Here is a 27,849-nt window from a genome sequence, read left to right on the forward strand (position 1 = left end):
AACAGTACTACAGCTCTCCTCCACATGTGGAATTACACTTACACACAGTGGAGACAAGTGTAAACAGAAATCTGCCACCTAAGTCTCTTTACAACATTGTACATTTGACTGATATGTATTTACATGAGTTCTGAAAAGAGTATGAAATGGCATAAGTGAAATATACAAAAATATTTCATGTACCTTACTAGCATGTTTAGTGTGGTCTTTAAGAGAAGGGACAGCCCCCTACCCTACCCCCCCCCAAAAAAAACCCAAAAACAACAACAACTACATACTCACTTCACAGAAGTGACATCAGGTGACAAATCACTTCATGCCAGAGCTTAAATTGTTCAGTCTCGGCCTTGGCCACTTCTTTGGCGCCCATGTCACCAGTACAGGATAGTACAGGATACGTCTGTACACTGCTATGACCTGAATTCTCCTGACTACACAGTAATATTCAAACTCAGTCTCCCAAATAAATCAGGTAAGAAAGCTGTGTGAGGATTATGTAACACAACAATGACAATAATGTTAAGATTTATATCTGAATCGATAAACAACATGTACATATAAATTAGAGTAACATTTATTCTTCCTTCAAAGCAACACGTGGACTGCAGGTCTTTACCTTCCAGATATTGTAACAGTGGCCCACTTTTCACAACAGTAAAAAGCCTGAACTCTTAGTAGTGTTCCAAAATAATGCATATATCTAAACCTCATTTCCAGCCCAGACAGGCTGCAACAGTAACAAAAGGAAAGGGCAGAGAGCAAAAACAAAAAAAGACCCTCCTACCCTCCACTGTGTTTAGTCTTTTAAGAAAATCCTAAAAGCAAAAGCAGTATAATAAAGTGGTAACTGTTTCACTAAAGGTTTGTACAGCAATGGATTTCAGTGCCCAGTAGTACCTGTGCGCTCTAGGGATAACAAGTTTGATCTCCAGAGTGTGTTTTTCAAGTATTACTGCTGCTTCTTTTGAAAACTGCACCATAGCAATTCCTCTCTCTCTCTCTCTTAACCAATTGGTTATCACATCTATAAGCTTCTCCTAGCTAAAGCAGCATTTATTTGCATGATGATTTACCAAAGCTCAGCTCTTTGGCCCTACATGCACTGCAGGGTGCCGGCAACTGCCGAACGGAGCAGGTCTGACGGCATCCTTCATAAATGCAATCGATGCTTTTGCACCAACACTAGTGGCAGCATTGTGTAGTGCAGCGTGATTGTATTTCTCTCTATGGCCAGGGCTTATTTTAGTCCTCGTCTCCAGAATCCAATCCAAGAGTTTATGATTCTCAAATGAAACAGCTGTACCCCCTTCAACAGACTGCATCTAAAGCCCACAACTCAGGGTAAATAGGGAGGAGACATCTCATTTGAGGCGTTGAGTAACATTGGCCAAAGCTACTGCAAAGGCCTGCACAGCAGAGAAGGGATATTGGAAGTCCAGGATGTAGGCATTGCCATCAATTCTGCCAAACTGCATCACCTACACAGGAAAAACAAAACAAAAAAACAAAAAAACGTTCATGCATGTTGAAAGGCAAAAGGTGTTGGAGAAATGCTCTAAATCAATAAATGTTGAATGTGTGTACTTATTATTTCTGCAAGTTATATAAGAAAAGTCTCACCTGTCTCCCCTCCAGTTCAATCTGAAAGTTCTTGGCGGACTCCTGGGTGACACGGCCACCGAAGTCTAGCTGGTATACCTGTGTGGCTTCATTCCACAGTGGCTGCTTGTTGGCCATGACATACACAAAACCCTGGCTGCCAAGCCCTCTGTCCTCCTTCTCATTGGCTTTTCGACACTTGATCTCATCCAGCTCACTGGCAGCCCTCAGGTTCCTCTTACTCTTCCAACCCTTTTTACTGCTCTGGCACTGATTGAGCAGCTCGTCCCCACTGATAAATAGCTCTGGCTCACTTTCTGAACTATCTTGGAACTCACTATTGGCAGTGGCTTTACTCAGCTTCTTAGCCTTCAACTGTTGCTCTTTCTGTCCCTTGATCTTCTTCTTGTCTCTTCCTCCCAGCCGTGGACTGGAAATGAGAGAATTGAAATCACCCAGAGCTCTGCCCTCTTTTTTGGATTTGCTCCCTTCGGCCAGTGGCGGCACATTAGCTTCCTCAGCCCGACCGTCCACGCGCTTGCGGTTCTTCTTACTGAACTTCTCCGATCGCTGCGGTACAGGGCTCTCAGTCAAGGAGAGCACCTCCTGAAAACTCTCCCCAGCCTCTGTCATGGCCTCTTGTAATCCCCCATGGCTCTGCAGCTCTGCTGGTGGTGGCGGAGGTGGTGGCGGCGGAGGAGGTGGTGGTGAGAGAACATTTTTGTCTACTGCCAGGTGGGAGGCTTTGGGTGGTAGTGGCACTGCAGGACTGGGCATAGGTGGGCAAGAATTGTAAGTACCCCAGGGTGTGTGGAGGGCAATGGGAGGAATGGGAAGCCCAGCACAAGCACTTCCTCCTGGGTACATAGGTGGGAGAGGGCAGCAGGCTAGGTTGGCCAGATTTGCAGAATAACCTGGTGGTAACACTAGGGTTGCATCCTGTTGTGAAAAGGGCAAAGGTGCCACCACCTCCTTTGGTGAGGCGCAGGGGCGTGGAGAACCTGGGATGGGTTGGAGCTGGGCTCCAGAATAGGCAGTTGCTGGGGGGTACTGGAGCGAGATCTGGTAGCCTGTAGCTGCTGCAGCAGCAGCAGCTTGGAATGATGCAGCACTAGGACTTGTGGGGGACTTTGGAGAAAGGACAAAAGGCAGCCTGGTTACATCCAAGTGCTGAGCTGGGCTAAGAATAAGGGGAGGTGGTTTGTGTGGTACAGGGGGGGCAGTGGAGTTTAAAGTCGCTGTCCGTTCCTGAGGAACCCACACCTCCTCTGTGGATGCTGGATCCCACTGATAGGGAGGTGGGCGCTTGACCACCAGCCCTGATGCATCACTTCCTCCTAGTGCCAGATGCCTCAATGATTGGTTCAGTGTCTCATCCTCTGTGAATGCTGAATTAACGTAATCAGCCCTATCTCTGCTGCTTACCCCTGCTGCAGCTCCAGACACTTCAAGTGAACTCATCAGATTATAAGAGGACTGGGAGGCCAGAGGAGTAGCACTGTTTGAATGAACAATGACTGTGCTGTGCGGTGCTCCATTGCCTGGAGGAAAATCTTGTCTGATAATAGTTCCTCCCGCTATTCCATTAGCACTCCCTGGGGCAGTGCCTCCAACACTAGATCCACTGCTACACTGACTACAGGTGTATAAGGCTGTTGGCACCCTCTGCTGGAACGAGGCTGCTAGTGCAGTACTATTTTTCGCCTTGGGAGGGAGTGGTCTAGGTGGTTCCAGCATCTGGGAAACTTTGAGGGCTGCCTCTCGGCTGTTCCTCCTGAGGGTGGCGTGGATCAAACTGCTGTCAAGCCTCTGTCCGGGATTCCTGCCAGCAGAGCTGTTTTGATTGGCTGAATCAGGGTACGGAGGCGGGTCTCCACTGGGTATAGAATAGCGAGGTGCAGTGAGTCTGTTGAGGGTAGCAGAGGTGTAGGGCAGCTGCAGCTTCTTGTCAGCTGAGGAGGAGGATGAAGACGAGGTTACCCTGAGAGTGGCGGAGCTGCCAGGTCCTTGGAGCGTGTAGACATTCTGATTGCAGACCAGGCGTGTTCGAGGACGACATACTTCTTCCACATTCCCACTGCTGTCAAATGTCGTTATCCTCTCATAGCCCAGCGGTGTTGGATACTGAGCTTGTTGCTGGCCTGAAGGATGAAGTGGAAACTCACCCTTCTTCATGCAAAGGTCTCCAGGGGGAGAAGTTCCACTGGTGCCCCCTCCTAATCCAGACGCAGCACTGGAAGATGCAGCGGAAGCTGATGCCGAGGCAGCAGCAGCAGCAGCAGCCACAGCAGCAGCCACTGTCCCAGGGTAGGGGGGTGGGGGGTTCATCTTGCTTAGCTCTAGAGGGGCACTGAACACCACCGTGTCACCCTCAGCCAGCTGTGGAGGTGACCGAGTAGTTTTGATCTTTAGTAAGTGTTCGTGCTCGCCCCCTACTGCTCTCTCAACCACTAAATCAGCAGACTGATGAGGAATCTGGATATGCAAAGCCCCTGGTTGTAGCTGGTGCAGAGGTGCACCCGAAGGTTGTCCTGAAGACATCGAGGAAACAGGGATTTGAATTTGAAGCTGCTGAAGCTGATGGTGCTGCTGTTGTTGCTGCTGCTGCTGCGCTTGCAGCTGATGGTGCATTTGCTGCTGTTGCTGCAGTTGCTGCTGAAGTTGTTGCTGTTGCTGTAGATGTATGTGCTGCTGGAGCTGCTGCTGCTGTATGTGTTGGAGCTGCTGCTGAATGTGCTGCTGCTGTTGTTGTAAGTGTTGGTGCTGGAGCATCTGCTGCTGCTGTTGGAGTTGCTGTTGATGGTGCTGAATTTGTTGTTGGTGGTGTTGAAGTGACTGTTGTTGTTGCTGTTGTTGATGTTGACTTGGGTGTTGTTGCTGTTGTTGTTGTTGTGAAGGATGATGAGAAGGTGGCGGTCCAACCACTAGGCGACCTACTTCCAGTCCCCCAAATATGACCTGACCAGGACTCGAGTACCTGGTCGGTACTGTGTACTGGGCTGTCAAGATGGTGTCCTGGCTTTGGTCTGACCCACCAGCAGCCCCTCCAGTAGAGGTTGCCGTGGAATTGGTTAGGACATCCAACTGAACATTCTGATTGGCTAGGAGTGACTGGACCAGACCAATGCTTTGGGCAGGGGACATGGCCTGGGCTGGACTATGGATGGGGGCAATAGGGATGTTGACAGTGCAGGGTGGGTTGTCATCAGCACCGCCAGCAGGGCCTGAAACAGGCAGGTCATCTTCATCCTCGCTAAAAACATTGGGGCTGAAGACTGGGAGGTTGATGTAGTCCATGGAGATTTTCCGCACCTCTGGCAGGTAGATGGTCATCTGTCTGGGCTGCAGATGGAGGAGGCTTGTCTTGTAGATAACTAAGGAGTGAGAGGCACAATAAAAATAAATAAATTAGGAAAAGAAAACTGACAACAAACAAATTAGACTTAACTGGAATTAATATTTAATTATCCAACACATTGATTTGTTACCTGCACCGAGATTGGTGGGTAAAAAAGTAGCCAGCCCCACTATCTTGAACTTTGTTCCCCAAATATTGGATGTGACCTGAGCAAGGTAATTTTGCTGCAAGACAAAAAACGATGCATTTTTCTATAAATATATTAGACACATTCCGAAATTTACAACAGTACATTTTATGTAAAAATCCATCGGTCGTGCTTCACAGAACACACGGGCGGCACGTGATCCCTCACCAGCTTCTCACTCAGCTACGATAACCTGATGTTTACCTGAGTGATGTCATCTAGAGGAAATTCCCTCCGTGTTAGACTGGGAGACCCAATTGAGGGTTTACGTATGGGTAACCGAGGTGACCTGGAGATCTCCTGCGTAGCACGGGAGAGTTTGGGAGATTTTCTGGGATCAATGTTGATCCTGTTGGTAAAGGGACAAACTAAGTCTCTACAGAGAAAGTGGCAAATAAAAAAAAAAAAGAAGAAGGTTTAGGCATGCAGAGAAACCAAAAAGCAAACAGCAAAGAAAAGGAGCATTCAAATAAATTTTAACAATTAAAACAAACAAAAAAAAAAAACTCAGAAAAAATTAGTTTCAATGCCATAAAATCTTAAACAGAATTAATGTGGCTGTTTACATGTTTCTGAAATGTATTCACTGTCATATAAATGCTTCTTGTATCAGACTCTTCAGCATGCCAGTGATCACTTGATTCCCGCTTATTTAAAACTGAAAACCTGCAGAGAACTAATCTCCTCTTGTCTGCTTCACCTAAATCACTGAAAAGATCCGAGTGTCAAACAGAAGAGACAAAGTGCCTTGATGCAACATGCTCCTGTACACACAAAGCCGGGGTTTAGTTACCTGGGAAGTTTGGGGGACTTGCTACCCCTGGATATCTTTGGCGATTTTTTGCCAACCCAGTCATCACTCAGCTCAATGTCGCTGGAGTCTGAACAGTTACAGCTGTCAATCATGGCTGATATCAGACTGTTGCTGTATATCTCATCTGTGGAGACAAAATATGAAAATGACACTTAAGATGTTACTTTTGATGAAATGTGCAGATCAATACAACCAAAAACAACGTGTCATTTGTTCTCTCAGTTAAGTCACTGCTAAACTGTTAGTAATGTTGCTTTTTCAGATGGGCTGGATAAAGAATGATAAAATATGAATGCCTTTTTGTATTCTTTTTAGGTATGTTGAAACTGCAGGAGGCATTTTCAAATCTACTTGAGCAACCTGGAGGCAAGAATTGTCATAGCTTTGCCACAACATCACCATCATTATCATCCTATCAAAGCACTTTTCTACCATTTCTCAAACATTCATTTCTTCAGTCATTCTCACTTTGTCTCCTCTTCCACAGTCACAAGGAGTCTGCAAAGCACAGCTGCTGCTCCAGTTTAGGTCAAACTAATTTATTTGATGAACATAAAAGTGTGAATGGTCTGGAACCATTTCATGGCTGGCTTCATTTATCACTGCGTGGGGAGAGAGAGGGTTGATTTATGAGCAACCCAGGGGCCATAAGAGGCCCCATTAAGCAGCTTTTAATTAACATGGGTCCAGTCTGCCCTATGTGACTAAAACTCGCAAAGTAAGAACGTCTGGAAAAGTACTGGACAATGTCAGAACTGTGTCGGGGTTCATCTTTTGCAGTTCTACTTGAATTTCAGAATCAAAGATACATTTTTAGTTCTTATCTCTACGATCTTACTGTATTCTTTATTTTAGAACCAACATAAAAATGTAGTTATTGCATTTAGAAGCTAACAAACATTTCAGGTCTTCTTTGGAAAATGAATCTTTTTAATTTACAGGTATGAAAAAACTAATCTCACCTGTTTTGCCGTCTGTCTTGGGATCCATAATAACAAACTCAGGCCGAAGTTTGCTTATTCTTCGGCCCTTGAGGATAGGGACCAGACCTCCTAGGTACTCCAGATACAGAGTATAGCAAGGCCCTCCCACTTCAGGGTTATCCTCCGTACGCTTCATGGTGCAGTGCAGGCGCTCGTTTCCAGCTGTCGGATAGCTCACAAAATCTCTCATGTTGTTGGGATCTGGGATGGGAGGCTAGAAATGTAAAGTATAGTTAAGTTTAAAAACTTTTATGCTATTTACAGCTCTTCCCAAACCACTATTAAATCTATTCACATGGTGTTTTATGGTTTTAATGGAAATAAACCCCTCCTGGCCTGTGTTACCTTGATGGTGGGAACAAAAGCGGCAGTGACATAAGAACAGAGCCGGGAAGGCATGGTGAGCTTGGCAACGTCTTTTTCCTCCTTTAACGCTGTGGCAATGCCCTGCTGGCACAGCAGCTGCAGTGTGGCGACGCGGTGCTCAACTCGCACGACGTAGAGCACTGGGCCCGATGCCAAGAACAGACGAGAGTCCCGGTGACCCCAGCAGAGCGTAGTGATGGGGCGCTGCAGTGTGAAGAGGAAGACACATCTGAGAATGAATAATATGCTTTCGCAAGGCTAATGTAAAACAAATCATGTCATTACTGCAAAACACATCTTTGTTGGAGTGAAATCCTCAGAGTGATTCCTGAGAACAGTGATGTCATTCAATAAAAACCGAAAACAAAAGGAAATTATTTGTGAATGTTTACCGAAGTCTGTCATGCAGGCTGATTATTCGCGTAAAATAAAATAAATGAAAATCTTTAATCTTAAAATCTTACTATAATGATCAAAATGAATGTATGTACCCTCTGACGTCCTTAACAGGTGAGCCAGTCTCCAAAATGAACATTGTCATGTATACATCAATGATTAACATCTACGTTTTTAAACAAAGATACATTTTCCTGTATAGTATGTTCATTTCATCATCCCCCTACTTTCACATTTGTTTCACGAGTCAAGTTCACTTCACAGTTTCCAGAAATTGAATCCGAGATGATTTTTGTTAGAGTCAACACTTAATATGGAATGAAGAATTTGAAAAAGCATCGTGATCCTGGAAAAAATATTATCAAGGTTCATACGCATTTTTCAGGGTCAAATTCAAGCACTTTTTAAGCACTTCCCAGGTCAATTTTCAAGCTTTTCCAGCACAAAATAATAAAAATAGTTAAAAAAATTTGCACGTGTTATGTACACATTCTCGAAAATTATTTACTCACCTATCATGTGACTCGAGAGCGCAAACTCCGCCATTGGCGTTTTAAGGAGTGTTTGATGGAAACAACAATCTCCAGGCATGTTAGTGCACTCATCCCCGACTGTCCGGGGGAGGGGCGGGGTCACACATTGAAACACACTGACATGCAGAGGTCGTAGGCAGCCCAGGCGGAGAAATTTTGCTTTTAGACTTTGCGAGTCATTTTATTTCTCTATCTGGTAAGAAAACTATTCGGTCAGATAGTTATTTGTGGTGAATGAAATACAGTTTCAAGCACTTTTAAGCACCACATCTGAAATTCAAGCACTTTTCAAACCTTGAAAAGACAATATTAGAATTCAAGCATTTTCAAGGATTTTAAGCACCCGTACGAACCCTGTAGTATCTTGTGTCATTACTATCTGCTAATTAAGTAGCCCTGGCCCTCCCATCTCATATTGTTCCTACCCCCGGCTCACTGACTCACTTAAACTATAGTTGGTTATGGTAGTCCTCCCTTCTGCAAACTGAAGGGCCACTCAAACCACAACCTGCATTACTAAATATAAGAACAACTGTTTTTCTTGGATGACACTCATAAGTCACCTGTGCTGGTGTATCCAGTGTGTAGATGTGTTCGCCTCGAACATTGTAGAACTTGACAATGGCGTTCCTGCTGGGTGGAGGACAGGAGGTGTCAGTGGAAAGGAGGGTCCTCTCCATCCCTGCCACTGCTAGTAGATCCCCCTGTGAGCACCACTGGACCATCACATCTACAACAAAGAGCAAAGTAGTACACATCTGTTTATGAAGGGCAACATCATTTTACACATTTTTATTTAAAAAAAGGAATTAACACAAGTGAATGAAGGACACAATGAAGCGAACAAAGGACAAAGCAGCTAGAGAACTGGTAACTTAACAAAATTAATAACAAACACACACACACCTTTCAGAGCAGTGTGGATGAGGATGGGGGAGAGGTCGTCGTAGCTGTTCATCAGATTGATGTCTCCAGAGGTGAAGCTGACTGTCAGCAGTGGTTTCTGGCTGTGCACTAGGAATAAATGAAGAAAAACAAAACACAAACATATTAGCCAGGCATTGTGAACAGCTGCTCTGTTCATCAGAACTATCAATCACAATGGTTTTTAGATTTAATAGACACGTGTTTAGGAGAACTACACTTTTATCATTTGTATGTATTTGCCTAAAAGTATAAATGATGTGTTTGTAGCTTAGAATAAGCATTTTCTATCTACATAAAGAGTGTGCCCTCTTCCATGGAGCCCATTGAGCTTCAGAGTCAGCCAGAAAAGAAAGCCCAAACAATGGTTGTGGATGGTGTAGCCGAGATAGATTTGGAAAGTGTTAGCTGTTAGCTTTGACCTCACCACTAGACGCCACTAAAGTCTGTACATCGGTCTTTAAAAGAATGTTAATTTGTGTCCATCAGTGGGGGACTTGTGTGAAAAATATACAAGTCTGTGCTCTCAGTAGCTTCCAATAATACAACACAACAGCTTTCCTTTAACCAACTTTCTACCCACTACTAGAATTTAGCCTCACATCAAAAACAAGTGCAAAAACGACTGAAACAAAACGTTAGAATAACGTTTAGTTTCAGACAGAATAAACTAGTTCAAAAACAGAACTGTAAGGTACTTCAGTTTGAATCATCTGACATTTAGGGACATTATTCAAGAGTATATTCCGATTTCTAACATTACTATAAATAACACACCTTCAGAGAGCACTCATACATCTTCCATTGAAATATCCTTGACTCTGTACTTTAATGTAATCCTGCAATGACCCAAATAGTACCATAAATAAAACGTCCACTTCTGCTTTGTTGTTGCAACATCCCCACAGATAGGATTTTAAATAGGTGTTGCTTTAAATCAGATACAAAATGGGGCTGTAACTGCAGTGTACTGTGCTGTGCGATGATAATGGGTTATCATCATGTATCATGACAAAGATTTGACAAGCCTTGTGCGTCACTCAAGTTGTTGACTCAAGAGATAATTTCTACTGGGGCCAATCAATTCCTATTGAATGGTTTAATTAGTGAGTTAGAGCCTAATCTGTGTTCCAGCTTAGGTAAGCAGTTTTCAGCCTGGCCTGTGGTGAAAGAAGGAGGAAAAAATTAAATAGACCACTGGGAGGAGGATAGACCCTCACCAATATATCCCTAGCAACTGGGACTAATTAAGCTAATTTTTATTGGTTCCTGTTTTGTTTCTTTTGCCTCTTTTTCTCTTCAGTTTGTTACGCTGGCTGGTGTGCACACGGAAATCAGCAGGAGAGGAGGCTGACCAGATGCAACAATTCCCTTGACAGACAGCTTACATCCCAGTGTACTAGATATTTTCTGTCCCAGTGGAAAACTGTTTTTAGTTGGCTTGTGCTTCTTATGCTTCGTTAAACAGCTTACACTGGACCAGCAGCATACAGCTGTAGTTTAAATGTTTTTACCGAACACACTTATACATGTTGAGAAAAGCCAAGAACTATTTTTTTAAAGCTACTTTGGGTCACAGAGGTCCATTTGAGGAGACAAGACTGAAGCATGGGTTGCAGAAGTGCTTGTGACCTGCCTACTTCCAGACATTTGAATTTGTTCACTCCACAGTTGACTGATTTGTCTGGCTTGGTGACGTGAAGTGGCGGTTTCTTGATTAAAAGGCAATCAGTCCAATGTACGCAACAGGAAGGCTAATGATTAGCCAATCAGTGCCACTGGCAAAATTACTGCCATTTGTCAAGCAATGTCAAGCTGTGCACTGCAACAAGGATATATTAAACCATCAGTTTCCCTTGTTTTGGAGATGCAGGTGCAGAAATCTGTTTTTATATGAAAGGAACTACAGGGGTTTTGAAGAAGTGGTCCACTTTTGGTATCCGAAGCACAGACTGTATATAAAACATAGCTTCTGGAAAGTGATGTCAGTGCATTCCATTATCAATATCAATTATCGATTCGATTCATTACTAATTCTCTTACAGAGAATCTTATTGATTCCCTGTACTCCCAGGAACCGGTTCTCGACTCTGATCCCTAGTAAACATGGGGTCACCATTTATTGAGCATGGGGTTCAGTCAATAACAGTCCCAAATGGAGCACAAAATGAGGACAAAGCAGAAAAACCTTTAAGGTGGGCCCATTGTTTAACATGTGACCTGAGCATGCAGCGTCGCTCGGTTTGTCAGTCAGATCCAGATTTTCCCTGAAAAATTTTGAGTCCCATTATGAAGCTTGAGGTTTCATAACAGAGGACTCAACCAACCAGTGGGTGACATCTAAGTGTGTTTATTGGTCATTTATACAGAGTATGTATGACCCCTAGCTCACCCTCATATGAACAAACCTATGATAAAGTAAGAGCTTACTTTAGTGGGCTCTAGCTTGCATAAGTGATGGTTTACTGCTGGACCTGAAGGCTTATTCTACCTGTGATTTCGACCTGGCTGTCATCCTTGCCTTTCTGCCAGTTTCCAAACTGAACATTTCTCCAAGCAATGATTCAGACAATACTGAATGTTGGGTCTTCTTGAGACTCATTGCTCCTTTTTAGGTGTTGGTTCTTGCTTTAGATAAACTTGTCTTGCAAACCGTGTTTAAAGACTGCTAGCAATGATAACTTGAGATATCTCCTAGAGAGATCTTCTTGTTGAGGCAAAGCAAGAAGATGTACTTCTACTCAATTAAATTTTGAGACAAATAGTGTGACTAAACAAAGGTTATTATTCTTTGAAAGATGTGATGCGTCACAGAGAGAATCAGGCAGGAAATTAACCAGGTACATTTGGTTTTAACGCATGTTTCTTGATCAGAAGGTAGAAGAAAAAGTTTTGAGTAGAATACCTTGTGGTGGGGGGTAGTCATCAGAATCTGTGTCGCTCTCACTGCTGTCCTCTACCAGGAAGCTGGGGTAGTTCCACGACATGCTGACAATACCGTCCGACTCATGCAACAGTATATGGGCCAGCATGCGCCCGTGGCAGTCCATCACTATCACCTGTCCATCTGCAGTACCAAACAACACCTGGCGCAAGTGCAAAAAAACAATATTAATGTGGACACTGACACAAGAACAAAGACTCACACTTGAAAGAGGAGAGAAAAATGAGACAACAGCAAGAAAGAAAAACAAGAGAAATGCATATCACAGAGAAAAAAAACTGCGAGAAATGGACATAAATGGGTTGATGGTGATAAACAAGGACAGTTACACATACACGGACTGAAAGTCTGCTGACATCCAACCTGTGCTGACAGTTTAACAGCATGAAAACAAAAATATAGCCTTACAAAGACAACAACACATTCAAGACAGTGGAAGCTTGCTGTCACTCACAGATTCAGCTCTCGGGGTTTCTGTCTACATACTCAAAGTGGCAAATGGCAACCTAACATTTCTACTTCTACTTGCATTAGAAGACTGGAAAAGTGCCAGGTGAACATATCCTATGTTCAAAATCTGTATAGAGTGTGTGTTACCTGCTGATCATCTGGGGTCCAGATACCACAGGTAATGTGGCTTTCCAGGTTGATCTCAGAGGACCAGTGTCTTTGCCCACTGACAGAGCCCACCAGGACGAAGCCATCACGATAGGAAATAAGAGCCTGGGTCCCATCATGGGACCAGGTAAAGTCACTCACCTAGAAGGGACAGAGTTATTTAAAAATAAATAAATAGTATATACCTCAGCTGTTGCACACAGAATCAGCAGCATCTTATGATTCTGTAAATGATTTATATTTTTAATTTAAATTATTTTTTAAGAAGAATTCTAAAATATTCTGGTTCCAAATTTTAAGCTCTGCTTCTGTTCAAATGCAGTTGATCTAGAGACTAATTACGACAAAACAGTGTCCCTCAACTCAAATAATGCATATAACAAAACTTTAACCTCTCAGACAACAGCAGAGCAGCGATGGCATTTTAAAAAGCACAGACCATATAAAAGTGTGGCTATTGTTCAGATTGTCATCTCCAATAATAACTCAAGTAATCACAAAAGATGCTGTCAACATGTGTCAAGACTTAGCTCAAGGGATGATGACAATGTTTGATCGATGTGGCCTACCTACCTATGTTTGCTTGGCAGTCTTAATTTTTAATTAATGTGCAGCATCAGTAAAAACACATAAAACATAAAACCACTTGAGGTTTGATAAAAAAAAATAACAAATATACATTGATTAGCGTGTAATTACTTCTTCCAACAAACTCAATTTCATACATTTATAATAAATCCATTTAAAATATATAAGACTGGACACTAGTTTGTGAGCGGCCATGTTACCCCACCATCTTCAATACAGTGGCCAAAATGGACATTGCTGTTCCACCTAATCACTTTTTATATATGTGGCTAAAGACTGGCCACCATTTAACATTTGGACATAAATATTTTTATATTCTCTTTCTCATCATCTCCACCACCACTGCTGCTCTCTCTCCTCCCTCATTTCCACTTTAACCACTTCCTCCTCCCCTCAAGCCTCATTTGCTGAACAGAAGTCAGGACTTTAACACACATAAGCATGCACAAATACACTTATTTATTCTCAATATTGTCACATTTATTTTTTCTTAGCAGAATAGAAATGCAAGCCTCACATGTCCAGACAGCTGACCACCAGCAAGCTAAACAACAACAATAACAACAACATCTGGTTATAACCTAATATTATGCCAGCTAATGTTACACTTGAGTGTCCTAACAATCACACTTTAGCTCTGATAACATACACCCTCTGTCATTGCAGAATGTTTGACTAACACTGACAAACAACAGCAAAAACAACAGCGCCAACAGAAAAGTTCAAGACATTCCTAATGACTCAACTCGGTATCGCAAAGTTTTACAGCCTACTCCAGTGTAAACAGAAATGGGCACCCATAAATACCTGAGGTAAACAGCGGCTTAACAGCCTACACTCACTATAGATGAACTGTGGCCAGAGTTGTTTGTCCTACAGCAGCCACCGTAGCTATAATTATGCATTTGAATTGGAGGGGGTTAAAAAAGACAACTCAGTCGAGTGCGATTTCAAATCTACTGACATATAGTGGCGGGTTTTACACACTGTACCTTTAAGTATTACAGGTTTATTGCAATGACATTATATTACTTTATATTATCACTGCTTGCTTTGCTTCCATTAACTCTCTATTATACACTTTTACCCATTATTTACACAATAATTTCTTACAATTTTTTAAAACCAGTTAAAAGGACCGATTTACATTTTGTCTACTTATGTCTCTCACCTGAGCTCCTCGGTCATTGACGAGTTCCACAGACCAGCGGCCCTCATACTGGATCCAAACAAAAATGCCTCCATCTGTGTCACATGTGGCCAGTTTCTGGAAAGGCTCATTCCAACGCACCAATACCACCTGAAAGCAGAGGTGAGGTAAAAAACACAAACAAACAATCAGATAAAATTATCAGAAAGACTGTTCAGTGTCCTTTGACAGACATTATTTTACAAGACATAAGCAAATGTACTAATTCACTCATTCACTGACAGTGAATTTAGCCATGGCTCTGTGTCAACTTATCTACAGATAACGTGAGAAAAACAACAAAGTGCCTTTAATTAAGACATTATACTCTAGAATCAGCTGAATGCCTAAAATCCAAGTTCCCACATTTCAATGAACTAAATTTAGCATCAAGAAAGATGGAAATAACTCAAAAAGTGGGTTAACCTCATTTTGAAAAAGTCACAAAGGAGCCGCTAATATCCTGAATATTACAGACAGAGAGATTCAGTTATAATGTCACCTTATAACTGAATGGCACATTTCAAAATGGGACATTACAGCATTTTTGCATTTATGGAAGAAAAGAGATGTATACTGGAAAATAATAAAGAGGAGTCTTACAGGTTGACACAAACATATGAGTCTCTCCGTTTGCCCTGAGTTCAGTACTGTAAAGACTGATTGTAATTTGCTTGGGTATGAGCTGCAGGAGCACAGTATACAAAACACTCTTCATAACACGTTTCTGTCACCCATCTTAAAAGGTGCCCATCACACTCTCCATCCTGCCCCCTCCTCTCTTCGTGTCTCCATTTGTCTTCTTTTCTGTAGCGTGACTCAGCCTATTCCCTGGAGGAGTAATCCTAAGAAGGGAGCCGCTCTGCTCTCGCTAAGTGAAGCACGTGGGTCGTACACGTTCACACACGCAGCACCGAGCAGGGTTTTAGTGGTGCTCACGCTATCTGACTGCAAGTCCAATAGATCAGCGGGTCTGAGTTGGGTAAGCCAGTAATGCTCCCAACCCTTAAACAACACCTCCTTACCTCTGCGCAACACACTCGTTCCATCCATCAATGAAACAGATGCTATTAACTGTGCGTCCCCATTTTATATTCCATCAAGAAAAGAAACAATCAATCATACTTACACTTGCTTGAATACTTTATTATCTTCTTGCACTAATGCCATTAATGCTGACTTACAGGCTATTAATTAAGAAGTTCTTTAAGAATTCATCTAACACAAATGATCATTAATCACAAAACTTTCCTCAAACAGTATCTTGCTATAGTCTATGGACTTTTCAAGCAGCATTTTAGGCATTGGAGAAAAAAAAATATTAGGATGATCAGGCTTCAGGAAAAAGATTATTGGAGCAACATCATGTAGTCAGGGCATATATTTAATAAGTGAGGCTCAGCAGCTCCAATTGTTTTGAAAAAAAATATATTATTTTTTTACAAACCCAGGAAAAAAGATATAAAATGCACAAGGGAACATCACAATATTTATCAATTATTTCTTATTGAGCAATACCCCGTTTGTCACACTTATTAGTCTGGAAGTCAAATCAGTGGATTTATATGAATATACAAGGCATGGCCCTAAAGCTTAATGAGCAGATAGTAGTTTTTAATCAATGTCCTGTCCCTGCTATGCATCATTAAAGTGTCCTCTCAGCCAGATTTTGCATGTTCTAGTTTGTCCTTTTCCTCTGTGTCTTTGTAGCAATGACAATCATCCTATTGCAGGTCTGCAGCTGAAGGTCTCCACATCATTCTGAGATGTCCGCATTCACGGACCATTAAAACTAGCCTGCCATCTATCATTCTGGCACAGCAATCATTCATGCAGCAGCATTCACTGGGTGCAAAACTAACAGGCTTCTGCACCAGTATTGTCAAAGATAACACATTACAAGGAACTCATTGGGGGGAAAAACACAGATTTGTGGTGTTCCTCCATCTATGCACTGTCTGCAACCTCTGGCGATCAAAAGGGATTTTCCACGTGGTATTATACAACATAATTCAGTCCCAACTGGAGGAGACTTGTGGCTTTAGATTAGACATGAGCTCTAGTTTGCATAAAGCTAACAGCATTCATGCAACCACAAAGCAGGGTCAAAGGAAAACATAAAAGGATAAATTAGCATTGGATTTACACATGCTGTGTCTCACGTGTGTTCCCACTCACAAGCCCCACAGAGGTGAGAATAAACTGTTTGTCTGTAAATTTAGCTCAGTGTGGAGATTAGTGTGAGCTGGTGAGCCATCCTGCGAGGGGGGACAGCTGAGCACCTCGTGTGACGCAGCAATCAGGGAGATCAGACATCACATAGAGACAGACAGGATAAGCATTAGGAGCTGCAGGACCACGAGGAGCCTGAGGTGTCACAGGAAAGGCACATCAACATGTGCAAACACATACAGTTAAAAATACTTCTTTAATTACAGTGCAATATATGCTCAAACAGACAGTAATCAGTGTAATATCTCTCTGAGCTTATTGAAACTTGAATGGAATGACATGTAAAAAAATATATAAATATCACTCAAAGGCTTTAGCATCATCATGTAGAGAACACCTACAAGTTTTTGTTTCAAAAATACATAATAGCTCTGTATCTACTACAATCAGGGCTGTTTTTACACTCTTGCAGTATTCTAGGACCCCTAAATCAGAGACTCTCTGAAAGGCTGCTGATCCCATATTCAACTAAAAGCTCTGGGATTGAGTTTTAGTCTGATGAGACAGAAACAGATTTTTTTTAAAGCTGTGACGCAGACACTTCTAGATTGGACCTTAATCACAACACCCCTTTAAAACATTCCAATCACATGGATATTTTTCCCAAAGTAAACAAAGACATTAGCGTTGACTAGTTGTTAATTCAAGATGGGAAACAAATTAGTGTCCATGGCAGCAACTGACTTTTTGACATTGCTGTTCTTCCTCTGTACTAGTATTGTACTGACCAACCCTCAGCCTCCTGTTGGCAACTGAACAAGGATACCCAGTGACCTCAAATCACCATGCGATGTGCATTTTTAGGTGTGCATACTCCTTTGCTGACTTGTGCAAGGACAGCTGGAGACACCAAGTAAGGATAGTTGTTAGACTACTCTCTTGTCTGTTTGGAGGATACATGTGCAGTTTGGGCCCTTGTAGTACAGTGGCTTTGCAGGGAAGTCTGGACCAGCCTGTAGGATGCAGTGGAAGAGAAACTATGATTTTATTAGTTGGCTAGCTGGTTCAGGCAGAAGAGTTTATCCAATCTACAGAAATTTTTCATGTAAGCATGCAATGTGGAAAGTGTAACTAACATTACAATTCATTCGGATAGAGATCATTTCTGTAACTCTGCTATGCTGCTCATCTGGATGGTTTTGGGATCAGTTTTGGGAGCATTAAGAGCCAAATACAATCACTGGACCAGTCAGAGTTTGGTGCATAAATGCATTTCTCTAAACACAAGTGGTTACGCTGCCCATTACTGTTGTGTCAGATATATGTGAGATGGTTGCGTGAAAATGACATCCAAAGCATTTTGAGGGCTTAATATTGCACCTGAATCCTTCCTGTGCAGACATAGATGGTTCATTGTAGCTGATGGTCATCACATGCCTTTTAAGTACAGATATGCTTTTAGGAACAGGGAGCAGAACTGACCACAGCAACCTCGCTGAGAAGAGTAAATCAAATCAAGCAACAGCTTCAGGAGGCACTGGTGTCAGCACAACTGAGGGGACACTATGACAGCGAAATGCCATAGTGGTGAAGGTGTGAGTGCAAGTCCATGATAATGCATGTCTGCTGAGTAAAGGGAGAGCCTTAATATATTACACTCAGTCATTATTTTACTTTTTTCATGCATCCAAGAAAAGAGCATCATCCAGGTCTATGATTTTCCTCTTTTCGTTCCAGATGAAGAGTTGACTTATGGGTAACACAGAGCTCATCGAGGATGGAGAGAGGAACAAGAACTAGGAGAAGCTACTTTTGGCAGTTCCCTTATTCGCAAATGGTCACGGCAATCAAAAGCAGGTTCGGTTTCGTAGAGTTAACACCTTTTCTGGTAGGGTCTCCCATGGCAAATTGGTCCTGGGTGATGGACCAGACAAAGAGTGATTCAGAAGACCCCTATGAGTGCAGGATCAAGGGAACAGTTCACCCTGCCCGGAATAGATTACCAGGGCCCCGTCCTGGAAACAGGCCGGGGAGGGTGCCCGGGCCTGTGTCTGGTGGTCAGGCCTTAGTCCATGGGGCCCGGCTGGGCACAGCCCGAAAAAGGGACATGGGCCCATCCTCCTGCAGGCCCACCACCTCCAGGAGGCGCCAGGTACAATGTGTGCTGGGCAGCGGGCAGGAGCGGAGTCCCTGATGGACCGATCCCCGCCCCCCAAGACTAGCAAATCAAATATCAATATCAGTTAAAGAAAAGCTCTGTGCTGTGCTGACACAAAGGCAAGAATTAACAGGAGTGATTTGCAAATCCATCAAAAGAGGTAGAATCTGAGCTCTTTATGTGCAAGTCAGGTGTGTAATAAAACCTTAATAAATAATAATAAGTTAATAGCATTTACAATTATTATTACTGTGTGCTGTAAAGACTCCAGAAAGTACCTTAAGGGAAACTGCATTGAATAATAGAAAATAAGTAATCTGAGTGATACCAGTGTCCCTCACAACACTGGTGTTCCTCAATCGGCAGAACAATAAAAAGGAAAATAGTGACCAAAACAGGCACAAAAAATATCCAGTTGCAGGCACCTCATAATAGGTTTGAACAAGTACTAAAAGGCCTTAATTTCCATGGGCCAGAGAGATTAAATGATATACCCACCCTCCTTCTTTGGGGGTGTTTCTACATTGTGTAGTTTTGAGGCCTTAAAGTCTGATAATTATGCATCTCATTTCATGCAGACAAATTTGGTAATAATGTTGAGTAAGATCAGACATTAAATAGGACTGGATTTAATGCAATAAATCCACAAATAACACAAACACAGACAAAGCAGAACAGTTACAAAGGTGTAAAGGTCCAGTTTATTGGATTTTATTCTGTCCTGTTGGTGTATCTGCTAACGTGGTGAATGACTGAATGAGAGACGAGTCCCTAAGTGTGAGCCAGCGTCAGTGCACTGCAAGCTGCAAACAATTATAACCAAAGAAAGTTAAACTGAATATTTATGCTTAAATATTCACATTTTTAAAGTAATCATACCTTATAAAACAAAGGCTATATTTTAAGTGTTATTCTTCATTTATTTGACAAGGATCAAAATGAATCCCCGAAAACAGAACAAAATACTACTGTGATTCAAGTTTTTGTGGGGGCTGAAGGTTTTCAGATTTCCAACAGAGCTGTGACACTCTTGTGTTTGGTAAAGGCTGCTATAGGCTGTGTTAAATTGTTTGTAATAAGGAGCTTTAATAAACTAGCATACATAATATAAACAGTGTATAATATCTTTTAGCCTACCTAGCTATTCAGAAGGACAGAATAAGGCTGTATTATTCTGCAAAGACAAGTGTACGAAACTGTGCATGTGTCTGTCTGATCCTTCACTACAAATATTGCTGAAGATGAACTGCACAGGCCAAGCTGGAAAATTTGTAGTGAACAGAAAAGTACACCTGGATCTGAGGAAGCAGTCGTTACGCAACATGTCCTCTCCAAGGATGGATTAGCGCACTAAAGCCATTTCCACTAAGCACATTTGGAGGGACCATTTTAATTCAGTGAAGAGGTCATGTACTTGGCAAACCTGAGCTGGCCTTTCAATGTCAAGAGGTCACATAAGGAGAGAGCAGAAGAAGACACACTCCATAAAGTCAGGTAGCGACCAGCACAGGGAAGGTGATTATGAAAGGAGGAAGAGACAAGACCAGGAGACACTATAGCTTGTAGTTACTGACAAAAATAAAGCTGTTGTAAAGTTGTGAGGTTCCCATTTAAGTCTTAACAGAAGTGTTAGAAAAACACTGAATAACAGAATCCTTCCTGCTCATCTAAAAAGAGGTGTTAATTCCTCCACAGGCCCTCAACAGCAATATAAACTAGTTTATTTATGAGGCTTTGGCAGGGAGGAATTTTTAACACATGAAAATGTGACACAGAGCGAAAATGCAAAAAGTGAAGGAAACATACAAATACTGCTGGGCCTAATCAAATGGATTGATTTACCCAAGTTGATCCATCAAAATCTGTACCAGCAGAACAACAATGCACAGACAAACTAGAACACATAAGAGCAAGAATATGGCCCACAAACCAGCTCAATCTGGCCAGGACATAAACTATACATGGTTAATGCCTCCATATAGCTTCTTCTATATTTGCTTAAAGTGTCAAATAAATAACCACCAAGCACTGCTATAGTGTACTCCCAGAGCATGGAACAACTGCTCAGATACAAATCAGTGTATGGATCAGTACATAAGTTACAGACGTTGCACTCTGAGCTCAGTGTGGTAAACAAATGATTGTGTCATGGTGTCTTCTGTCTCTGTTGGACTTTTTCCCCCAGAGAAAAGTCTACATCTGTTATCAAGGGGAAACTAAGAGGTGGGACTCCTATGTTTGGGCAAGAATACACCCATAAGTCTCTTGTGAATAGTTTAGAGGTTTGAAACAAGTTTCTGCAGTCAACAATCAGTAGATATCAATAATCATAAAATTAATTGTTTAGGATATATTACATTCTTATGACTAACATTAGTCACTTTAAATATTCCCTATTATACTCTGAGTTAAAAAACAAAACACAGAACTGCCTCACTGCAAGACTTAAAACTTCCTCGCACAGCTAAACACATATGATTCTAGCATAAGACAACTATCACAGCTGGCATATGACAGGACACTGACAGACAATTTGCCCAAAACCTCTGCTGTGGCCAACATTTTCTTGTCAACATGCTGACAGTCATTGTCAAGCCTGTCTCTGATGTTCAGCTCTCATGGAGAATGAATGGACGCCTAGTGATTAGCTGCTCGCTCTGCTCAGCATCTGAATGCACTGTACCAGGAGAAGAAGGGGGGGGGGATAAAAGCATTAGATCGTCAAGAGAAGCATTGATCTATTTTGACACAAGCCCAGAGGGATTATTTTTCACCATCACAAATATAGTTGTCTAAAAAGATGTAAAATGTAGCACTTTTATCTATTTTCAGCCTTATTTTTGAGTGGTGGAGCTGACACAGCTGCTGCTAAAGGTTAGCGTTCTCTTAAAATAACTAGATAAAAATAATATCAGAACATTCAAGGGCAAATTCAGCTTTTTTCACCATTATTTTCCTGATTTTTTAAATAGAAGTGTCACAACTCCTCCCTATTGAATTGTACCAGTTGAGGAGACCTGGATGTCTCATGAGTGCCTCCAAGGTGAGGCGTTTTGGGCATGTCCAACTGGGAGGATACCCCAGGGCAGACCCAGGACACACTGAAATTACACCTCTCAGCTGGCTTGGTAATGCATCGTGTCCCCACTGAAGAACTGGAGGAGGCAGCTAAGGAGAGGAAGGTCTGACTGCTGCCACCGCGACACCGACACACAGAAGAAAGCAGATGGATGAACATAGATGATTTATGTTTATGATACTGAAAAGAAATGGTACACCCCTATTGCTGCCATACATGCCTGTATATTAACCCACCCAAGTCCATTAGAACAAGGGCATTCATTTTCATCTTTGAATGGGTTTAAATCAATCTAGGCTTTTGCTGTTATAATCAAAACAGAGTACAAATCCACCACTTTTGAAAAAAAAATAAAATAATGATAAGTGTGAGGATAACGAAGCGTGAAAACCAGTTGAAACCAGTCTAAACTTCTAAATGGTGGCAAGTCAGTTGTTGTGTACTGGAAGTCAGGGTTTTTTCTTAAATATGAAAAAGGGGATCTTGTCAACAGCCCTCTAAGCAAGTGCATTATCTGCCATGTTAACGTGGAGCCAAACAAACTAAAGGGGCACTTGGAAACAAAACACGACTCCAAGGCAGAAAGCAGGAAGAAAGCTGGTTGGAATTTGTGTCCAATAAGATGATGGAGCGAACCTATATGCTGATGAAGCTTACTGCAAACCAAAAAATACATTAATTGATTTGTTTTGTTTTTTAAAGTAGGATCCTTGCAAGCTCCAGATGCTGCAAATGTGTTATCAAAGTGCCTAGAATGATTGCACGGAAGCCATTTTCCACAGATATGAATACAGATGTGACTTGGGAACAAAATGCTTAATAACCCCTGCTGAAATGTTCAAGCTGGACTTTTGTAGGCTGTCTAAACAGTCACATATAGTTCTTAGCATTTTCACTAAGCAGCCAAGCATCATAAAAAATGGCTCAACAGAAAACAAATTGGTATGCCTCTGTGAAAAGGTGGCTGTGAGTTACAACAAATTATCTCTCAAGCTGGTTGGAAGGGAATGAAGCAGGTGGAGGAGGACATGTGTTTACTGGGATTATTACAGGACCGAGGAAACCTTTTCAGTACCTGAAAATCACAACAGACTTAAAGAAAAGTGCTACAGCAAGACAATAGGGGAGCTTCTCCACATCATAAGATGCTTTTAATTCAAGTAGCTTGCAGTGCCAAGGTCTGTACTATAGGTAAACTCAGGTGTAATCCAAGGGTACCCAAGGCACTGGCACTGCCACACACTACAGTCCATTATCCACGTGCCCTCTTCTTATCAGATGTCTGACAGCTTAAGATCCGGCTTTTACTTTACTACAATGCCCATATTGGGACAAGTCCAAAACACACATCCATTCAGACGCTCACTTACATTAGGAAGATGACTGAACACTGAGGTCTATACATCAACAGGAATAATGGCCAAATTTAAAGATGCTGACATGAGTATTGATCTTGGCAGGACTAAACTTCTATAGGATGAGTTCATATTCCATTTCTGTGTCCGTGTGCTTTTCTTAACATGACTTGAGCCAATTTGTATGAAAGGACACTCGTCCCCAGCAATGGCAAGTTCTCAATGACAAAGCTGACGTTTAAAGGACAGGACTGTCAGGGGACTAACGGCATTTGATGCTGAAAGAGCAGCTTTTATAGACAAAGGGTTATGGCAAATGCACTGACAAGAATGAACCTCTATAAATAAAAGGTGATAATAAATAAATACACATTAATACATATGTAAATGCAATGCTGCAAGTTTAATTTGAAAGACAGTAAAAAAAAAAAAAAAAATCAAGTGGTGCAAGGAATGCAAAGTAAAAAAACAAACAAGTATAGCGTATATAGCGTGCTCCTGGGGGTCATTTCTTTTGTATTATAATATGTATTGCAATCTGCCCTCTCTTCATCACAACTGAGATGAGAAATGACCCAAGTGAGTGAACCGATCTGTCACAACTTGACAGAATTCATTAGGCAGCGTAATTTCCACCACTGTCAGAAACCCCAAATTATGCATAGAGTGCGTGAGTGATGGATTCCACATCGCCCAAAGCATTTATTTACTGCTTTATATCAAAGCAAGAGTGGAACTGGAGAAGACCTTTACTACTCATTACTAGCGCTGGAATGAGGTCAAAGAGTAAAAATGTGCAAATCTTGATCAAAAAATAAATAAAAAAGTAAAATAAAAACATGTACGTCCTAAAAGCAAGCAATCTGAGAGTTAAGTGTGAAATAAATTGTGGGCACAAATGAATAGTGCAGTGCCAAACTCCGTGAGTGCAGAAAAGGAAGATGCAGACATCAAATGAGATTATCAGAAATATCAAAAACATCTGGTGTAAATGTTTTTCTTATTATTTAGATAAGATTAGATTTTAGATTAGACTATATGGGTAACAGCTGAAAGTTTAAGTGGTCAGAGTTAAATGGAATTACTGCTGTGCTTCAGTCACACCGTGTAGGGATTCATCCACTCTCCCCTCAGCTGCCTCGGAGAGTGCTGACACTGCACCTCACTCCATCTAACCAACAGCTAAACCCACTAAATAGAAAACGCAACCTGTGTTCAATCTCCACTTGTCTTGTGTGTGTGAGAAAAAAAATCCTTATTAGTATTTAATATTGCTGGGACATTTGACTCAGACAGTCATCCAGTCTTTTTGGTTCAACTAAATTGCCTCAATGCATTCTTTGTGGGAATCTTTGAGGGTTATTACTATACTGAGGGATAGGAATAAAGCCTGTCTGGAGTAACAGAATGTATTGACTAGGAAGAGCATGCATATCTTGTATACATATCTTGACTGCAACTAAAAAGTTGATCTAACTGGCAACTTACGGTTAATGAATATCAACCACCGCAGGAAAACACAAAACCCTCAGCCTCCCACAATGTGAAGAGGTGTTTTTTTTGTTTGTTTGTTTTTAAATGTAGTGATTTTACTGGTTCGACCCACTTGAGCTCCATACAACCCACAAATATAACTGTATGTGGCTCACGAGCTAAAATAAGTTGGACTAAGCAGCCTTTTCTAAGGGGATCAACTAGTCTACTTTTACTGAAACTTCTCAAATACTGCTTTAAACACGTAAAAATAATGATTTTGAAAATTTGCTTTATTAAGTATAACTGAAGAGGAAGAAATATCAGAGTAGCTTGAAGTTGTGGGAAAAATAAATAAATAGAAGATTTACTAATTAAATATTCCTGAGATACATTTTTGATTATAAGACATTTTAAAACAGCTTCCATAACACGACTGCGGCCTTTAAGAGCTTCAAAGACTGTTTGATGAAGCATTAACATAGACATCTTAACAGTCCTATTCAAAAACAATTGTACTTGAACCTCTTACCTCACTATTATGCCCTCTGAGGTTAAAGTTTACTCTCTGTGGGGTGGGCCGGTCCCGTCTGCAGTGGCTGGATGTAAACGTAACCCCAACCACTCCTCGGCTGTTCCCGGTGGCAAGCCAGCCCTCTTCATAGTAACGCTTTCTGCATACCGGCTTCTCCTTCTCACTCTTGGGCACCCTGCCCTTCCAGGACAGACATAAGATGTTGGAGTCACTGGACAGGACCGGGCCATGCTCCACAGCAGCGAACATGCCTGCAGCTCTCTACACTCCCAGAATAAAAAGTACCCTTAGGGAGGTTCTTCGGAGAGGACAACTACTGTTATCAGCACGTCTCCTCCTTTGAGGTTACCAGTTCCGTGTCAGAAATGAGACAGCGACAACGGTGCATAGTACTGGTGCTTTTACTTGGGGATCTGGAATAGTGACTAAAGGCGATCAATAAAAACTTCCCCAGAAAGCACAGGTGAGGTCAAAAAACAGGTGGATTTTAGCATTGCTGGATTAATGATGTTATGTAGCCAAATGAGGTGGCACACACACAAAAAAAGGCACTCAGGTCATTTTTGATGTGATGCTACCAAGTACGTGCTGTTTCGGAGAGAAGGCACCAAATGAAAGTGCCTAAAAAAATATTTAGATATCCACCAAGGTAAAGTTGAGACTCCTATCAGCTGAGCAAAACAAGCATCAACCCCCCAAAAAAGAAAAAACAAAAACGCGCCTTATCTTGTAAACTTATAAAACAGGCAGGTATTCATTCCAAGTATCATCATTGTCTCCTTTCTGTGCTCCACATCCTCCTCATCTGATCCCAGTTTGTGTCTGAGAGAGGAGAAGCAGGGACTCCTCTCCATCAGCTGACAGCCCACAGGAGAGCCGCTTCTCCCGGTAACGTCATTACGTCAGCCGGCCCGCCTTTTCAATCGGCCTCGGGGATTCCATAGAGCACTGTTGGGTAATACACAAAACGACGTTTATATATAACATAGAAAAACACGAAAAATAAAATAAAAATAAAAATGTAGTTAAGAAATCAAGAGAATTGTGTCACAACACAAGCTGTGGAAAAGCGCTCACTTGCTGCCCACTGCCGTTAATTTAAATATTAATGCGCTCGGCTAAAAATTGCCTTTACTCTTCGAGCAGCAATTTTACTTTGAGGACTATCCTGTTCAGCGGAAGGGCATTTAACTACCCGCTTAATAATTTATAGGAGCCAGGTATCATTTTAGCTTCCATTTAATTAGGCGACAAAGCTGTAGTAAGGCGGCCTCTCGCGGCCAAACGTTTAAAAAACAAAATAGACGAAAGGTAAACAACAAAGACCGTAACAGAGAGGTAAGAACAAATAAAAGAATAACAGCTTTAAAATGAACCCGAGCAGGTCAGACAGACAAGACAGACCGAAGAGGCACAAAGGGACGTTATTTATTAATACAGAGACAATAAAAATCAAGCCCAACAAAGAATAGCTGAATGAGTTTAGTTAGCTGAATTTCCAAATGGCTATTTGGAAATATAATCGACATTAAGATTAAGTCAGCGGTGATTACAAGATCCCGAGATTTCCCCACCATTTCCAGTATCACTAAATCGTAAACCAGTGGCCATGATAATAGGTGCCTCTCGAAAAAGCCATCTGCCATTAAACCACGCCAATTCGTAAAAATAACATAAGAAGGATACAATGGTTATTGACAACCAAATAATCACTGCTTAAGCCTGTAAGACGGTGGAAAATTAGCCAAAAACATCAATCACCATAAGCTGCCTGCCTATTAGCAATAGCTAGCCAGAACCTGGATCCAGACCGAGAGCTCTGTGGTCTCCACTGATCATCAAAACATTCCAGTCGCGGGATTAATCTTTCCTCCCTTCATGAGTCTGGCGCTGGGCTGTAACGCTAATCCATCCGAGATGCTCGGGAATGCGGCTAACTAACGCTGTCTGTCACGATTCTTCTTTTTCTTCTTCTCCATGAACAACAACCGGAGACAGCTAACCGGCTAAGCGGTCAGCTATCAGCGCCAGGCTGGCTCCGTCCACCCGCCGCTGGCACTCGCTAGCAAGCTACGGTTAGCACATTAGCAAACGATTTATGGCAATAGTTATTTAATATTAGGACACAACTGTTAAAAAAAACACACACACCTCGGCGATGTAGTGACAAAGTGGCTAAACAATATAAACCATGTGTCCAACAAAGCCACAGAAACATCAGCGGTCAGTGGCGTGCCTACCTTGGATCCGTACCGCTGCTTCTTCCTCTGCCTGCAGCCTGCTAACTGTACACTGCTGGGCCCCTACTGCTGGGTCACGTGACAGGCACGTGATTTAGACCAATTAAAATTGTTCATATCAATAGCACCATAATCAAATAACAGTCAATCCAATAACAGTTTACCGTTCTAAACTAGGTTCTCACAAATTTGGAGAAGAATGCATCTAAGCATCTACATTAAATATACCTGTATTAAGTACATTAAGTACACGCATACAGCAACTGTATAAGCAGCCTCCATAAATTGTTTTTTCACAATAATGTGAAGCATATTTCAGGTCAAATACAAATGTGGAT

At 41.9% G+C, this 27,849-nt stretch overlaps 1 protein-coding gene across 3 annotated transcripts; it reads right to left on the minus strand.

Annotated features, from left to right (window-relative positions):
- Positions 1–243: 243 nt before the first annotated feature.
- Positions 244–27,569, minus strand: tulp4a (TUB like protein 4a). Of its 3 annotated transcripts, none has more exons than XM_035908440.2 (14): positions 27,512–27,569; positions 25,269–26,219; positions 14,482–14,610; positions 12,702–12,863; positions 12,066–12,246; positions 9,143–9,250; positions 8,800–8,966; positions 7,287–7,511; positions 6,921–7,155; positions 5,938–6,082; positions 5,349–5,493; positions 5,088–5,181; positions 1,621–4,973; positions 244–1,478 (listed from the first exon to the last, which is right to left on the minus strand). In XM_035908440.2, the coding sequence occupies exons 2-14, from the start codon at positions 25,518–25,520 to the stop codon at positions 1,362–1,364; spliced, it is 5,313 nt and encodes a 1,770-aa protein (XP_035764333.2). In that variant the 5' UTR covers positions 25,521–26,219; positions 27,512–27,569; the 3' UTR covers positions 244–1,361. The 3 variants fall into 3 exon arrangements, with proteins under 3 accessions (XP_035764333.2, XP_006792528.2, XP_035764332.2); XM_006792465.3 differs by having other exon boundaries at positions 5,349–5,520; XM_035908439.2 differs by having other exon boundaries at positions 5,349–5,520; positions 27,423–27,512.
- Between the last annotated feature and the right edge of the window lie 280 nt (positions 27,570–27,849).

Source organism: Neolamprologus brichardi, chromosome 15 (assembly GCF_056152115.1).
Source record: "Neolamprologus brichardi isolate AB-2024 chromosome 15, ASM5615211v1, whole genome shotgun sequence".
Classification (NCBI taxonomy): domain Eukaryota; kingdom Metazoa; phylum Chordata; class Actinopteri; order Cichliformes; family Cichlidae; genus Neolamprologus; species Neolamprologus brichardi.

Bases quoted from the DNA above. Each gene is read 5' to 3' on its own strand.
- tulp4a (XM_006792465.3), bottom strand. From the start codon at position 25,520: ATGTTCGCTGCTGTGGAGCATGGCCCGGTCCTGTCCAGTGACTCCAAC. The intron at 5,521-5,937 runs GTAACTAAACCC...CTTTCTCTGTAG, and splicing joins AAGTCCCCCAAACTTCCCAG to AGACTTAGTTTGTCCCTTTA. The intron at 1,479-1,620 runs GTGAGACTTTTC...TTTCCTGTGTAG, and splicing joins TTGAACTGGAGGGGAGACAG to GTGATGCAGTTTGGCAGAAT.